The 16,336-nt window shown below is 42.1% G+C and overlaps 2 protein-coding genes across 2 annotated transcripts in view; one reads left to right on the top strand and one right to left on the bottom strand.

The window, feature by feature from the left end:
* TMED8 (transmembrane p24 trafficking protein family member 8) overlaps positions 1–4,214 on the bottom strand; it is a 29,620-nt gene extending 25,406 nt beyond the window's left edge. The window contains exon 1 of the mRNA XM_070415976.1: positions 4,042–4,214. Within this exon, the coding sequence (XP_070272077.1) occupies positions 4,042–4,159 (118 nt within the window). The 5' untranslated portion in view covers positions 4,160–4,214. The remainder of the gene's footprint in view (positions 1–4,041) is intronic.
* A 159-nt stretch (positions 4,215–4,373) lies between these two features.
* SAMD15 (sterile alpha motif domain containing 15) lies at positions 4,374–15,619 on the top strand. The gene is made up of 3 exons (XM_070403498.1): positions 4,374–6,372; positions 7,286–7,384; positions 14,840–15,619. The coding sequence occupies exons 1-3, from the start codon at positions 4,513–4,515 to the stop codon at positions 15,050–15,052; spliced, it is 2,172 nt and encodes a 723-aa protein (XP_070259599.1). The 5' UTR covers positions 4,374–4,512; the 3' UTR covers positions 15,053–15,619.
* The last annotated feature ends 717 nt before the right edge of the window (positions 15,620–16,336 follow it).

Raw genomic sequence — 16,336 nt, 5'->3', positions numbered from 1 at the left:
GTGGAAGGGAGGGTGGGGAGAGGGGACGAGAGAGAGAGAGAGAGAGAGAGAGAGAGATCAATTTCAAAGAGACACAGCCATCGGTTGCCTCCCACATGCACCTAGATCAGGGCCGAGGGTCGAACCTGCACCCCAGGTATGTGCCCTTGACCAAGAATGCAACCCAAGACCCTTTGGTCCATGGGCCTACATTCTAACCACTGAGCCAAATAAGCCAGGGCCCAATCTCATTTCTTATTGCTGTTTTCCTTCTAAGAAAGGATGACAGAAACCTCCTTCAATTTCATTCTTTCTTAGGTGTCTATTGCTTACTCATTAGATCATTTTCCAAAGGAAGGTGGTAGAAGGATCCAATCAAATTCCTAATTTGAAGCAGTTTATTGAGTTACCACAAGTCTATGCAACTCTGAGCCAAGCCAAATGCATAATTTCCATACTGCTTTGCAAACCCAGTTTAACTCTAATTCAAGGTTTCTCAGTAGTAGCACTACCGATATTTGGGGCCAGATAACTGTGCTTTGGGGCGGTCCTGTGCATCACAAGATGTTTGCCAGCATCTCTGGCCTCTACCCCACTAGATGTGAGCAACAGCCCTCCTCCTCCTCCCAGCCCAGAGTTGTGACAACTAAAAAGTCCCTGGGGGAGGCAAAATCACTCCTGATTGAGAACCACTGCTTTCACCCAAAGAACGTTCCTGTATATCTCAACCCTAATTCCTCCTAATCACTTGATGCTCCTCCAAATCTGTGTTGAGACTTTGTCTCACAATCCAGCAAATATTTTCAGAACCTCTACGACACAACATTAAGGGCTCTAGGAGATACACAAGATAGAGTCTGTCCCTCAAACAGGTTTCTTGGGGGGTGGGGAAGCGGGGTAAGTACATCAAGAGCTGTAATAAAAGACATCCACTTATATGTTTTGAATTTTTTGGTTTTTGTTCCTGTAGGTAGGTATTCTCATCTTACCAAACTAAAACCACCTTGAGAGCAAACACCATACCTGCCCTGGAGTACTGATACTTGATTTTTGGCCGATAAAAATTATAATATACTATTGTAAATTTCATCATAACAAGGTGGCAATTTCATATGGTCAGTAAAAACTCCACAAGTAACTTGGGCAATAAATTCATCTCTCAGAGAAAATGATTGCTGACAGGAAGTCAGATAATACAAGTAAATCTTTTTCCACATTCTGGCACAAAACAAGCAACATAAGCTATCATTACTATTCTTTTATTAGCTATTTTACTAGCAACAAATCATACCCTAAGGGGAAAATGCTGCTCTAGGATACATTAACAAGTTCCTACATGAAATAAAAAGAAATCAACACTCACCCTTTTTAAGGGCAAGAGGGAGAAAGTAACCCTAAGTATTTCTGTCAGTGTCCTGGGAGGAAAAAGTGAATGCAGGAATCAATTGGGGATATAGAGGGGTTCAAAAACAAACCCATTATCTTCCAATATATCTTGAACAATTCTTTTTTTTTTTTTTTTAGAGAGAGAGAGAGGAAGGAGACATGAGGGAGGGAGGGAGGGAGAGAGGGGGAGAGAGGGAGAGAGAGAGAGACAGAGAGAGAGAGAGAGAGAGAATGAATTAGTTGCTTCTTGTATGTGCCCTGATGGGAGATGGAACCTTGGTGAATCAGGAGGACACTCTAACCAACTGAGCTACCTGGCCAGGGCCTTGAACTATACTTAAGACCTTTCTATTTCATTTAATTTTATTATTTTATTTTATTATTTTAATCCTCACCTGCTTAGAGAGAGGGAGAGAGAACATCAAAATCAATCAGTGGCCCTTCACACATGACCAGTTGCCCTTCACACATGCCCCAACCAGGGATCCAACCACAATCTAAATATGTGGCCTGACCAGAAATTGAACCCTTCGGTGACAATGCTCAACCTCCTGAGCCACTCTGGCAGCCAAGACCTTTCTATTTTAAATGCTTGGGTGTGTTTGACATAACCACACAAGGATGTCAAGGGGAAGTAAAAAAAAAAAAAAAAATCCTTATTTTATAAATGTTGACACATGCAAGGGACAGATGTTTATGAGACTTTCTGGGTGTTTCTTTGCTTAATCTTTCAGAAATGGTGCTTCACATTTCTATTGCTATCAAGTTAAATGCATGCCGTCAGTTTTGAATTTACTACAAGTTCCTAAGAAGGAAAAACAACAAAAACTGTTACCTGTTTAAAAGCAAGAGGAAAGAACAAGTTGTGGGGGAAAGCTAGGTGACTCAAAGATATGTGTGTGTTTGACCCAAGCAGCTTAAGGAGATGGGAGCTACTGGGGATAGAAGTGACAGACAGGAAAAGTCACCATGCTGGGACACACGCAGACAGGAACACTTCTGCCAGCCCACGGAGTTTAGATGCGCAAAACCAGATCTTAGTCTCATAATAAAGGACAACACACGTGCTGTGCACTGGGCGAGGCAGCAAGTACCTCGTGCATAGTAGCTCATGTAACTCAACAATCTTATTAGGCAGGTTCCCCCTCGTTGACAGAAGAGGAAACTGTGACAGAGAGAAGTGACTTACTCAAGGTCACTTCATTTGTAACTGGGAAAGTCAGATTCCAGCCCAGGCACCGTGGCACCACCGCTCCCGCTATTCTAAAGTGTCTATTTTCATTTCAGACCTGGAAAGTTCATTTCTACTTGCTACTTGGTGAGACCAGTTCTCTCTCCCTATCCTTCTGCATTTCAAAAAAGCATCCTTTCAGTTGTGAACTGTGTGGTGATCACACAGGCCGGACGGGTAAAAATGTGATAGATGGACCGTTGTTTCTTTTTGGTTTTTTTGTTTTGTTTTTTAAATATATTTTATTGATTTTTTTTTTTTTTTTATAGAGAGGAAGGGAGAGAGATAAAGAGTCAGAAACATGGATGAGGGCAGAACCGGTGTGGCTCAATGGATAGAGCGTCGGCCTGCGGACTCAAGGGTCCCAGGTTCGATTCCGGTCAAGGGCATATACCTTGGTTGCGGGCACATCCCCACTGGGGGGTGTGCAGGAGGCAGCTGATCGATCTCTCTCATCGATGTTTCTAACTCTCTATCCTCTCCCTTCTTCTCTGTAAAAAAATCAATAAAAATATATTTAAAAAAAAAGAAACATGGATGAGAAACATCGATCAGCTGCCTCCTGGGGATGTGCCTGCAACCCAGGTACATGCCCTTGACCAGAATCGAACGTAGGACCTTTCAGTCCGCAGGCCGACGCTCTATCCACTGAGCCAAACCAGTTAGGCAGGGCACAGATGGACCGTTTTGCCTTTGGACTTCCAAATAATTCACACGGAGGAACTTGCGTGGATAGAAATTGAGACAGGTCCCCCGAACAAGATGGTGAGGGTCCTGGAGCATGAGGGAGGTCGCCCAAGTTCCTATTTCAGCCCCTATTTCTTGGTCCCTACGTTCATTCCAAAGACCCCTGACGCCCGCCCCCTCCCCGAGCTAACCTATTCCAATTCTCCTTTCATCTTGCCCACTAGCAATGGAGAGGATGGAGGCGAGGCGGGGGCCCTCGGGCAGGGAGGCCAGAGCCAAGCGGGATTCTGCACCGAAGACGAGGCTGCCTACCCGGCTGGGGGCAGAGAGGCGCGTGGAAAGACGGGGTACAGCGGTGGGACCGGGTGGGGAGCCAGGCCTGGGGACAGCGAGGCCATGGGGGGCTGGGGTCCGCGGCCAAGCAGTGCTCGGCGGGTGTGCAGAAGCTGGAGAGATGCCGGACGGACGGAGCAGCCCTGTCAGCACCATCCGGGCTGATCGGAGAAAGGAAGCGGGGCAGGAACCAAGACATTTCGAAACAGGAGTAGAAAATAACCTCGAGCGCAGACCACCGCCAGGGAGAGGGTGGCGGGGGTCGCGGTCGCGGCCCCAAAAAGCGTGGCTCCAACAGAAGCCAAGGCTGGGGCTCCGCGCGCGAAGGGGCTGCCCAGGGGGGCAGAGCGCGGCCGAGCCCGGAGCCGAGGTGCGGGCCCTGAGGCCGGGCGGCGCCCACCCGCCGGCGCCCCGGCCTTGCGTACCTGAGGCGGCCGACTGGCTCCCCTCCACTCCCGGGACGTCCCCGATGCCGCCCGCCGGCTCTCGACCCGCTGCGGCGCCCCAGAAGCCCGGCCCCTCAGCCGCTCGCGAGTCCGACATCTGCAGCCGCGCCGCCAGCGCCTCCGCCGCCCGAGTGGCTCCGGAAAGAGCCGAAGGCAGAGCGCCCGCGGCCACGACGCGCCGGGAAGAGCCGAGCGGAGCCCGAGGCCGGAAGGGGCAGCGCCCCGGCCCCGAGCGGTCGCGGGAGCTCTGCCCAGAGGGGGCCGGCAACGCGGACGCGGGAAGGATTACGGCGTGCTTTTGATGGCAGGTTTTTAAAGTCCGGGACTGTGAGAACAAACAAAACCTGGGGAAGACCCAGGAAGACCCGGCCGGAAGTCATAGTATCCATAGAGACAGTTATCGGAAGTTGGGGTTGCTAGGAGGCCTGGTCGCATTAGCTAATCTGCGCCATGGCTGAAGTCCCAGAAGATTATGATTCTGGCCCCGATGAAAATGAAGACCTGGAGTCTGAGAGACCAAAACAACCTAGGCCTCCTAAAATAGATGAAGATGCTGAACCAGACATCACAGCAAAGACAGGCCTGAAGCTACTTGAAGAGATTCACCAAGAACCACAGCCAGAGACGGAGGAAGAGAAGTTGAAAGACCGGACGCCAGAAAGTGCCGAGACTATGCACCCACACCTAAAATCAACCAGGATATCAGAGGAAGAGATTCTCAAGGAGTCAGAGATAGATCTTTCTAACGGGACTGAGATAGGGATCTCCCAAGAGGTAATGATGGAGACATCTAGAGAGATGAGAAGAAAGCTTTTCAAGGATTTGGAGGTTCCTATGGATGAAAAACAGGAGCAGCCAGATCTAAAGCCAGCAGAGGAGACCAAACCAGATGTTACAGAAGGTGTGTTCATAGAGTCAGCTCAGGAAACAAATCTAGAGCTCCCAAAGGAAACAGAGTCTGAGGTTCCCCAAGCCATAATCAATGAGACAAGAGTAGAGTTACTAGAGGAGACCAAACTAGGGGTTCCAGAGGAATTGCTTAGAGAGCAAAATGAAGAACCTTCAGAACAGATCAAACCTGAATTTCCAAGTGAGAAACCAAGAAAAGTAATTGAAGATAGAGATCTACAGTCACCAGAGATGACCACTCCAGAATTTCCAGAAGAGACACAACAAAAGTCATCTGAGGAGAAAAGCACAGAACCATCTGAGCTGACCAAACTGGAGTTTACAGAAGAGAAACCAATAAAGTCTACTAAGGAGGCAGGTCTAGAGCTTCTAGAAAAGACTATGCCAGCGGTTTCAGAGGACACCGGAAGAAAACCACCTGAGGAAAAAGGGACTGAGCAGATTAAACCAGAGTTTCCAGACCAGAAACCAATTGACTCTACTGCGACACAAAGAAAGTTAACTGAGGAGAAGGTTCCAGAGCCACTAGAAGAGATAAAATCAGAGTTTCCTGGGAAAAAATCAAGAACACTAGTTGAGAAAACAGGTCTGGAGTCAACAGAAAAGACCAAACCAGAAATTCAAGAGGAGACACAAAGAAAGTCAACTGTGAAGAAAGTTCTCAAACCACCAGAAGATACCGAACCAACAGTTATAAAAAATAAGCAAAGAAAATCAATTGAGATAGGACTAGCACCACCACAGAAGTCCAAAACAGAGGGTATACTGAGTGAGTCAACTGAGAAGAAAGGTCTACAGCCTCCAGAACAGACTACACCATGGTTTCTAAAGAAAGAACCAGAGACCCCAAGTAAATCAACTCCTCAGTTGCCACTACAGAACACCAAATCAAAGCTTCAAAAGAAGACACAAAGAGAGCCAACTAAGAATAAAGATTTAGAGTTACCAGATAAAGCCAAACTACTATTTGGACAAGAGACACATGATAAATTTACCAAGGAAGATAGGCCAAAACCAATCAGTTTTAAGCATTTTGTAGGTGAAGATGATCTGGAGCAGTCTGACTATCAAATAAAATTGTTAGTAAAAGGAACTAAAAAACTTATTAAAGACATAAGCTCTTTCACAGTAAGAGAAGTAGAGTCAGTAAATATAGATGATTATTTTTCAAAAGAACACCTATTACTGTCTGAGCTTACCAGTAAGGACTTATATTCCTCAGACTCTCAGAGGGATTTAAGTGAGTCCTTGAGTGAAGAAGTTTTAGATTTGTTCCTAAAGTTGGAGGATAAAAAAGAAACCCAGCAAAAGGAAAGGACTGAGCCACAATTTGAGTATCTTAACTGGAGCCCAGAAAAAGTTGCAGAGTGGATTAGTGAGTTAGGCTTCCCTCAATACAAGGTATACAAAAATAACATTTTTTGAATCATACTCTCCTCTGTCTACCCCTCATTCCTCTACCTTACCTGAACTCTTGCCTCTGCCTTACTAGAAGGATTATAGAAATGTCCTGGACTATGGTAGCGATAACTTGAAATTTAATTTTGGCCTTTCCACTGATGTATATTTTGGGACAGGAAGGGAGAGTCACATTTGTATGTTTTTTTCTCTTCATTACAGATACTTTATTTCTCTGCAATCCTTGAATAAAGACTAAGAAATTTATATGGGCCTCTTTTCATAGAAAACTGTATTTTTTAATAGACTTCACTGAAGGTAGACGTTTTGGTTCTTTGTGAAGTTATTTTAGCTCCCTAACTTGAACTTGTATTATTAATCTTAAGTATCCCAAATATTTTATATATAGCATGAGCACCTAGCAGTACTAATTTAAATAGCCAATTAATCAAAATTAGTTTTATTTAAAAGATAGAGTGAATCCTCATTTCATTGATGCCAACTATGTTCTTAGGCTACCATAAAACAATACAAGATCTAGAATCTTATGTAACCCTGCACTTAATGTAATTGAGGCATGAAAGAACTACTGGTTGTATCATGCCAAAAAAAAATTAAGGAGTATGAAATATTATCAAAAATTTAGATTGAAAATATGTGGGATTATTAGGATTATTACTAAATTTACACTTAAAATTTTCTCAGTATATAATGGGAGACAAACATGATTTATTCCCTCCCTTCCTTACCTTCCTCCTCTCCTCCTTTCCTCCCTACCTTCCTCCCTCCCTTCTCCATCTCTCTCTCTCTCCTACCTCCCCCCCTTTTTCCCTTCCTCCTTCCCTCTCTTCTTCCCTTCCTTCATTCTTTCCATTTGTTGTACATCTTTTGAGTGATGTTCTCATTGTACTGACAGGAGTGTTTCATCACAAACTTCATCAGTGGCCGAAAACTCATTCATGTAAACTGCTCAAACCTCCCTCAGATAGGGATAACAGATTTTGAAGACATGAAGGTGAGTTGTGTATCAAGTTTCCCCGTAGAGCACTGTAATAATGCTACTGTCTATCTTCTAACCAACCTCCTTTTCTTCTCCCCTGGCCTCCTATTTCTGTCAGTAGTAGTAGTATACTCCCAGTCCCCCAGGCTCACAGTGGTTTTTTCTTCTCTCTCCTTTGATCACCACAAAGATCCCATGAACGTCAGTTCCTCCTATAGCATCTGTTTTTCTCCATTCCCACTTGTTAAGATCTTTATTGCCTTATGACTAGAATATTCCTGCTTTTAGCCTCTGTCTGTAGGCCCTTTGGACTCAAAGGCACTACTTTTAAACTCTCACCTTCCAACCATTTATATACTACTCAGAAACCTTCTTTGGACCCCCTCTGCCTACAATATAGTCTCAACTCCTTAGTTTAGGATTCGAAGTCCTCCACAAGTTTTCTCCAACCGCCATTCTCTCCCTACCTCTCTTCACATGAATCTTCTGCTCCAGCCTCACAGGTCTAACTCACACCCTCACAAACCTGGCCTTTGCATTCTTCCCTCTGCAGCTCGCTCGGTTCCCTCTTCCCCTGTTAGACTAATATGAATCTTAATCATCCTTAGGACCCAGCTCAATTTTCATTTCCCTAAGAAGTCTTTCCTGACCTTCCCAGGTCACAGTAACCTCTCCTCCCAAGCTATACATTTTATGTCTCTGACATCCATTTGGCACTTCCGTAACACCAAATGTGTTTTGCCTCCTTTGCTACCTAACTTGAAAAACAACTTACATTCACCTCTCTGGACCTCAATTTCCTAAGATCTTTCTAGCACCAACAGTCCATGATCATGCTTCTTTGCATAAAAGTACCCTTCATTTTTAGTGCTTGATAGTTTACAAAGCCTCACACATATAATATCATTTACACCCTTTCCTTTAATATTCCCCAACATACCCGTGGTTTCATTCAGTACACTATTGCCTGTAAATGGTTCTGCCTCGGTAATTCTCAAACTCAGATAGTCTTCGAAATCAGGTGAGATTTTTATAAAAAGATTCCTAGGCTCCACACTCCAGAGATTTTGATTCTTTACATCTAAGGTAAACCCGGGAATCTGTTCCCTAGGTGACTTTTGATCAGGCCTTAGAACCATATAATTCCATCAGTCACATGATTTAGAAAACAAGAAAATTAATACTTGTTAATACCCTAACCCCTTTTCCAACAAGATATAAAGAAACCCTTTTTAAATTATTAAAAACAGTTCTAACTGAACATTTAATCTCTTGAACTCTACTAATAATTATTCTCTCTAAGTGCTTACTGTGTGTTGGGTACCATATATGTATTATATTACTTAATCACCATTTTATAGAAGAGAAAACTGAGGCCCAGAAGAGTGAAGCAACTTACACAAGATTATCTAGATAGTAAATTTAAGAGCCAGGATTCAAATCTATTTTGTGTGACTTCCCATTCCATACTCTATTTAAACCATAACCCTATATTGCCTATCTAAATGAGCAATTTTATCACCTGAACCTCATGTTCATGATGTAGAAAAGGACTACTTATGACAAATTGGTATTTCCAACCATGCCCTCACATAGCTACCAAGTGCTACCAGGTACATCCTATTTTTTTTTTTATGTTCAAAGATGATGCGACTGTATTTATGAGCTCTAATTCCCACTTGTGTTTTTAGTATACTAAATTTTCTAAATAAAAGTAAAGAACAAAATTATCAAAATAGTAACTTGTAATCCAAATTTCTGGAACATTAAGTACCAAGAATTTTACCTTTTTATCATAAAACTAGAGGCCCAGTGTACGGATTTGTGCACTGGTGGGGTCCCTCAGCCTGGCCTGTGCCCTCTCGTAATCCAGGACCCCTTGGTTGCCAGTTTCGGCCCGATTCCCTAGGCCAAAACCAGTCTGACATCCCCCAAGGGATGTAGTAGTAGAAATGGCAGGCAGTCGAGGAGGAGCCCAAGCCCCGGTGGGTACTGCGCCACTCCTGCTCATCCCAGCTCTGCTGTGCCTGCTGCCACCACAGCTCAGTAGCGCTGCTACTCGCGCAGCTACAGTGGTACTCGCCAGCCATGAGCCCAGCGCTTGGCGCCCAATGGTCAGCTGAGCTGCCCTCCCACTGTGGGAGCACACTGACCACCAGGGAGAAGCTCCTGTGTTGAATGTCTGCCCCCTGATAGTCAGTGCGCATCATAGCAACTGGTCAAATGGTCGTATGGTCTTCGGTTGTTTGGTCGACCGGTCACTTAGGGTTTTCTATATATAGAAAGCTTATTTAAGAGTCTGCTGATTCATCTTGCCGCCTTGACATTTTGATTCCAAAAGTACAATATCAACATGCAATGATGAAAATTCCAATTGTGTTTTTTCTGGTCTTGTAAGAAATAAGAGGTCTTTAAAATCTTCTGAAATCCTTGAGTAAATGATGAACCCAGTGGTCTAATATCCCAGGAAGTTTGAATAAAAAAACTTAGGAATATTTATTATCAAAATCACCAGACAAATGTGGCTGCTCCTTAATGTCACTAGAGTAACATAAAGATCAAGACATCCAAAGATATGTTGGATAAGCTTTGCTTGACACTTAGATCCACATAGAAAAGCTAATTATACACTCTGACACAGGTAACTTTTTACAGATCACACCTGAACTTAGTTATGCCATAGTTCCCTTCCTTCTAGATATACTACGCATATTTATTCCCACTGTTGTAATTATAGTACCAAGTACATCCACAGTTTATCCCATAACAATGCCCAAGCAATGAAGTTATCTTTTTCATGCTCTCTCTCCCACTCGTGGGCTTTGGGAGAGGTGGGGAGTGAGGGGAGAGCAGGTTGCTTGAGAGTAAAGAATTCTGAACATGCTGCTGAGAAATGGGACCACATTTGAACTATGTACCACATTCACAAGCCTTACAGTTCATAATGGCCAGTTTCTATTCTCTTCAACTTCCTTAATTTGGCAATTACTCATGCTTCACCTGCAGAAATAACTCACCTTTCCCTTTGCCCTTCCTACAACACACTTGGATGACAGAGAAAAGGTAAATGTGTAGATGAGACTGGTGAAGAGTGCAGGAGGAAAGAAGCACCAACTCTTCACCTGGCCAGAGGAGCTCTAGAAACCACTGTCCAGTCTTTCCCTTTTGTAGCGATGCATTGCCTTGGTAATGGGGATAAGGAAGCCAATCCTATTCTAGGGATGAGCTAGACAAGATAGCATCAGACTTATTTCAGCTTTCTCTCTTAGAATATAATTCTCAAAATATTTTTAACTATTCTCTCCAACAAGTGAACAAAAGAACTCTATGATAAATATTTGTAGGACGTAGATGGCTTGCTTATTCCTTGTATGCATGATTTCATATTACAAAGTATAGCTGTATAAGCTTTATAAGATTTCAGCAATTTCCTTGTTGCAAACTATTTAAATAGCACAAGTTCATAACATGTCCTAAATTATCACTAGACAAAAATAGTTTCTTAACTTTTAATTTTCAAATAGTTTTAGTTTTACCAAAGAGTGGCAAAGATAATGCAGAGAGTTTCTGCATACTCTTCAATATTAACTTCTTGCAGTAGGTAACCATGGTCTATTTGTCAAAACTAAAAGATTAACATCGGTACAGCACGATTAAACAAACTACAGACTTTATTAAGATTTCTGCAATTTTTCCACTGATGCCCTTTTGTTGTTGTTCCACAATCCAATCAGGGATACTACCTTGCATTTAGCTGTCATGCTTCCTTGGTCTCCTCCAATAGGTGGCAGCTTCTTGATCGATCGTTGTCTTACATGATCTTGACACTTTGAAGTGTAGTAGTCAGGCATTTTAGTTTGTCCCATGTTTCCCATGCTTTGTGGGGAAGACCATCACAGAGGTGAAGAGCCCTTCTCATCTCCTAAGTTCAGGCAGTCCATGACATCAACACAACTCATCATTGGAGATGTTTATCTTGATCAGTTGGTTCAGGTGGTATCTGCCAGGTTTCTTCACTGTAAAGTTACTGTGTTTCCCTTTCATATTCTGTTCATTAGAAGTGAGTTACTAAATCCTGCCCACACTCAAAGAGAAGAGAAATAAGCTTCACCTCCTGAAGGGAAGAGTATCAAAGAGTTTATGGACATAGAGTAAAACTACCACTGTAATAAATAGATTGGAGGAGATAGTTTGAGATTGTGGCAATATCCTGTTTCTCCTTCAAGTTGTACTTACTAATTTTAGCATTCATCAATGGATCTTGCCTGCAGCAGTTATTACTATGTTGTTCTAATGATGATTTTCTATTTCCCTCATTCCTTCCATGTTTTTTAAATATGTTTTTATCGATTTCAGAGAGAAAGGGAGAGGGAGAGAGAAAGATATAAGCATCAGTGATGAGAATCATTGATCGGCTGCCTCCTGCATGCCCCCTTCTGGGGATCAAGTCAGCTACCCCGACCAGAATCGAACCCGGGACCCTTCCATGGCCACAGGCCAACGCTCTATCCACTGAGCAAAACCATCTAGAGCCCTTCTATGTTTAATTGGAACTCTTCTGTAAGCCCTGCCCGGGTAGCTTAGCTGGTTAGAGCATTGTCCTGATACACCAAGGTTATGTTTTTGATCCAGGTCAGGGCACGTACAAGAAGCAATCCATGAATGCATAAACAAGTGGAATAACAAATCAATGTTCCTCTCTCTCCCTCCCTTTCTCTCTCTCTAAAATCAATAAATAAAAATTTAAATAAAAAAAGAACTCTCTCCAATGCTTAATTGTCCCTTCTCCCCCATTTGGGACTCTATCATTGGCTCTCTGTGTCCTATTTGCATGCTCCCCTATTTTTATTTGCATTTTTTGGTACTTTTTGGCACTATGAGTTCATACTGATTAATATCTCTGACTCTAGTCTGGCACCACAGAGTTCATTCCAGCCTTCCCATCCTTCGTATTCCCTATTCCCCTTTGCTTTTTATAACTTCTTTCTCTGACAGTGAGAAGTTGGCTCTCCTTATCTGTAAATATGTATCTATGAGAAACACATTTATCAGATAGAGCACAGTGTTGTGTGCAGTGGTTTTTGTCCTTAGCTTTACACTACCTAGACAAAGCAATGTTTTTTGAAAGTCATCTCCTTTCTTCCCTACCTCCTTCAATGACATTATGTCTTACTTTGTAGTACAGTTAGATTCATTTGATTCATATATGCCATCAGGGTTACCACAACATCCTGGCTCCTTAAAAACTTGCATAGCCCTAGCCAGTTTGGCTCAGTGAATAAAGCGTTGGCCTGTAGACTGAAGGGTCCCGGGTTTGATGCCAGTCAAGGGCACATGCCTGGGTTGCGGGCTCGATCCCCAGGAGGTAGCATGCAGGAGGCAGCCAACCCATGATTCTCTCTCATCACTGATGTTTCCCCCTCTTTCTCTCCCTCTCCATTCCTCTCTGTGTGAAATCAATAAAATATACTTTAAAAAAACCTTGCATAAAGTCACCTTTTATAGTGTACATTTCTGTGGGTTTTGACAAATACACAGGGTCATGTATTCAGAATAGTTCTATCTCCCTAATATTTCCCATGTACCCTCTGTAGTCAGCCCATCCCGCCTGTCCCTGGCAACCACTAATCTGTTTTTTATCCCTTTAGTTTTGAATTTTCTAGGATGTCACATAAATGGGATCAAATAGTACGTAGCCTTTAACTTTGGCTTCTTTCCTTTAGCAAAATGCATTTTAATTAATCCACACTGTTATATGAATCAACAAGCAGATTTTAAGGAATTATACATGTTTTCTAATAATGGTGGTATAGATGATTCATAATTGAATCTCAACAATCATGTCTTTAGGTTTAATTAAGATAACTCACAGGGGCCTAGCCGGTTTGCTCAGTGGTTGGAGTGTCGGCCTACGGGCTGAAGACTCGATCCCTGGCCCTAGTTGGGGCATGTACGAGGGGCAACCAATCAATGTGTCTCTTATACATCGTTGTTTCTCTCTTTCTGTCTCTTCCCCCACCCTTCTATTCTTTCTAAAAAATCAGTGGAGAAAATATCCTCAGGTGAGGATTAACAACAACAACAAAAAATAAATCATCGGTTTTTATTAAGCAAGTGAGCACTGCTACTATAAGGTAAATAAGCAGTATCTAATAAATTGATAATGATGAAGCAAAACTATCAGTAGTTTACAAATAAAAGCAAAAATAGCATCCTTTGAAAATCATGATCAACACACAATACAATGATGATATAGGAATAATTAGAATCTTCTTGAAAACTATAGGTGATACAAATTCCTACTTGAGACCATGTGAAGTAGGTGCTCTGCAAGCATCGAGTATGGGCCACCATCCTAGAATATGGAATTAAGAATCCTTGGAAAACTCTAATATTAATCTTCCTGAATACATAGTTTTAATAATCCTTCCTAACTCAAGTTACTAGTAAATTGCTCTAACTCTTAGGCAAAAATAAAGTCTATTGTTTGTTATTAATCAAAATTAAAGAAAGAACTCACAGTTTTAGATAAGTTTGTAGCCCTCATGGTCCATCAGTACACCTCAGATATATTTTAAGAATCATTGAATTAGAGGGATGATCGGATTATATTTCTTGATTCCACATGTAACTAATTGCTTTACAACACACTTCATTTCTACATTAGAATATTAATACTGGACCCTCTTGGCCTACAATAGGCACATTTCTGTAAATTTCAGTGAATTTGTGAAATAACTCCTTCTGGTAAGGGACATTCAAAAGGAGATTCAGGGTGAGGTGTTGACCAAGCAAGGTGCTCAATGTAGCAACATCTGTTATAAATGAGAATTCTTAAAAGCCACCTGTAGTAATTTGGATCTGAACTCTTAGAAACCCCTTGCTACAGACCTTAATTAGTAGTCCCACTGGAAATGCAAGGCAACTCTCTTTTACCCACAGACCATCTCTAGAGTATAAACAAAACCAATTCAAGTAAGATTTGAGAAGAAAGTTATCTTTCCTGTCTGAAATATATGGCTAATGGGCAGTTTTGTATCAGGTTTAGAGTTGTCTGTGGCATGAATTTTACAGTCTTATAATTGTAGATTAACTGAGCTCCCTATAGACAAGTTATTTATTAAACTTCCCAGAGATAGTCCGGGCTCCTAATCTGAACATATTATTTGCTCAGATGATTGGTCAGATTGCTCAAAAGAAAATAAATTAACCCATCCGTGGCCATGCAAGGGCCTAGAAACACCTTTAAGTAGGACTCTTAAAAAGAGAAATCATGTTATGTTTCTCAAGATCTTTGTTTTGAGAAGGCCAGGCTAGTAAGCCTTTCAAAGTGTTATTTTGTTATTTAATTTTCCCATAGAAATAGCTTAAGAGGTTAGCATTCAAAAGGCCTACGACAGTAAGTAGAACTGCTTTGATTTAGTTGTATTTTCAGGTTAGTCCCATTAAAAAATTATCCTTGTATTTCAGGCAATTTCTCGGCACACGCGGGCGCTACTGGGATTTGAAGAACCATTATTTAAACGCTCCATCCGTCTTCCCCATAGGGACAATATTGGCTTATTTTTAGAACAGAAAGGTCATACTGGGGAAACATCTGATTCCTTGACCTATTCTGAATTTGTGCAAAAAGCAGGATTACAAGATTATGAGCCACAAATAACTGCCCCTGACAAGAATTAGGCATTCTATTATACTGAGCCACAGAGAAAAGCCATTTCACTTAACTTGAAAGATCAAACTAAATTACTTGGTGGAAGAAGTGTGGTCTTTTTGGGTTTTCTTTTTCTCCTCCTCATTAAGGGTCAGAGTAGAACTCCTGGCACTATTCCTAGATCTATCGCCAACTCGCAGCACATTCCTGTATTTCTCTTTTAATTTAGCCTGTCATTAGAACAAAGATAATGCCCTGGCCGGGTAGGCCAGTTGGTCAGAGCTTAGTCCCAATACACCAAGGTTATTGGTTTGTTTCCCAGTCAGGGTTCATACAAGAATCAACCAATGAATGTATAAACAAATCGATGTCCCTCTCTGCGCCCCCACCCCTTCCTCACTCTCTAAGGAAAAAAAAAAAACAACAATTAAAAAAAAACAATTTTGCCCCGGCTGGCATGGCTCCCTGGTTGAGCATGGACCCATGAATCAAGAAGTCATGGTCCAATTCCCAGTCAGGGCACATGCCCAGGTTACAGGCTCAACTCCCAGTAGGGGAAATGCAGGAGGCAGCCAATCCATGATTCTCATCATTGATGTTTCTCTCACCCTCTCCCTCTCCTTTCCTCTCTGAAATCAATAAAAAATGTATTTTTAAAAAAAAATTTTATTATTGAATGAGTATTAAATCAGACTGTGATGCACATCACAAGCAAGCTGCTAAAGAGATTGAAAAGACAAAGAAATATCACCCTTTTATATAGCCAGGCACATATTGCATACATGTTAACTGTCTGTATCTCACATCTCCATGACAAACAGGAAGTTATTATTTGGAGCCAGGCACTAGGCTAAACTCCCACAGATTCAGGGAGACCGGGTGTTCACATTTCAGAGATGGCTCCAAGGCCCCCCAGAAAATCAGTCCTGGGATATAAAATTGTCAGAAGGCTTATTCAGCTTTTTAAAATATTTATATACATCTCAAAAACAGAGAAAAGGGATTTATACTACAAGTTGTCTAAAGAAATATTTCAGCATCAGAGAAATATTTTTTTAAATCTGTTTTTAGATTTGTATTTATCCTTACAATTAGCATGGCTATGGGAGTGCCCTTATGAACTAGGGGCCGAGGTTTGTTTAAAGGCTCTTATGTGGTACCTGCTAGACCTTCATAAAATAAAATTCAGGCCAGAGTCTACCCATGACTGGACTGCTCAAAAGAAATTACAAAATACTTTTTGTCACTCTAATAACTCCAGTTCCTCTCTACTTTTATAGATTTAACTGCTCTTCCCCCCCCAGTCTCACTTC

This window comes from Myotis yumanensis, unplaced genomic scaffold (assembly GCF_028538775.1).
Source record: "Myotis yumanensis isolate MYYU_CA2020_CCGP unplaced genomic scaffold, mMyoYum1.0.hap1 SCAF_1, whole genome shotgun sequence".
In the NCBI taxonomy this organism is placed as follows: domain Eukaryota; kingdom Metazoa; phylum Chordata; class Mammalia; order Chiroptera; family Vespertilionidae; genus Myotis; species Myotis yumanensis.
This window is presented reverse-complemented; position numbering and strand designations above follow the sequence as displayed.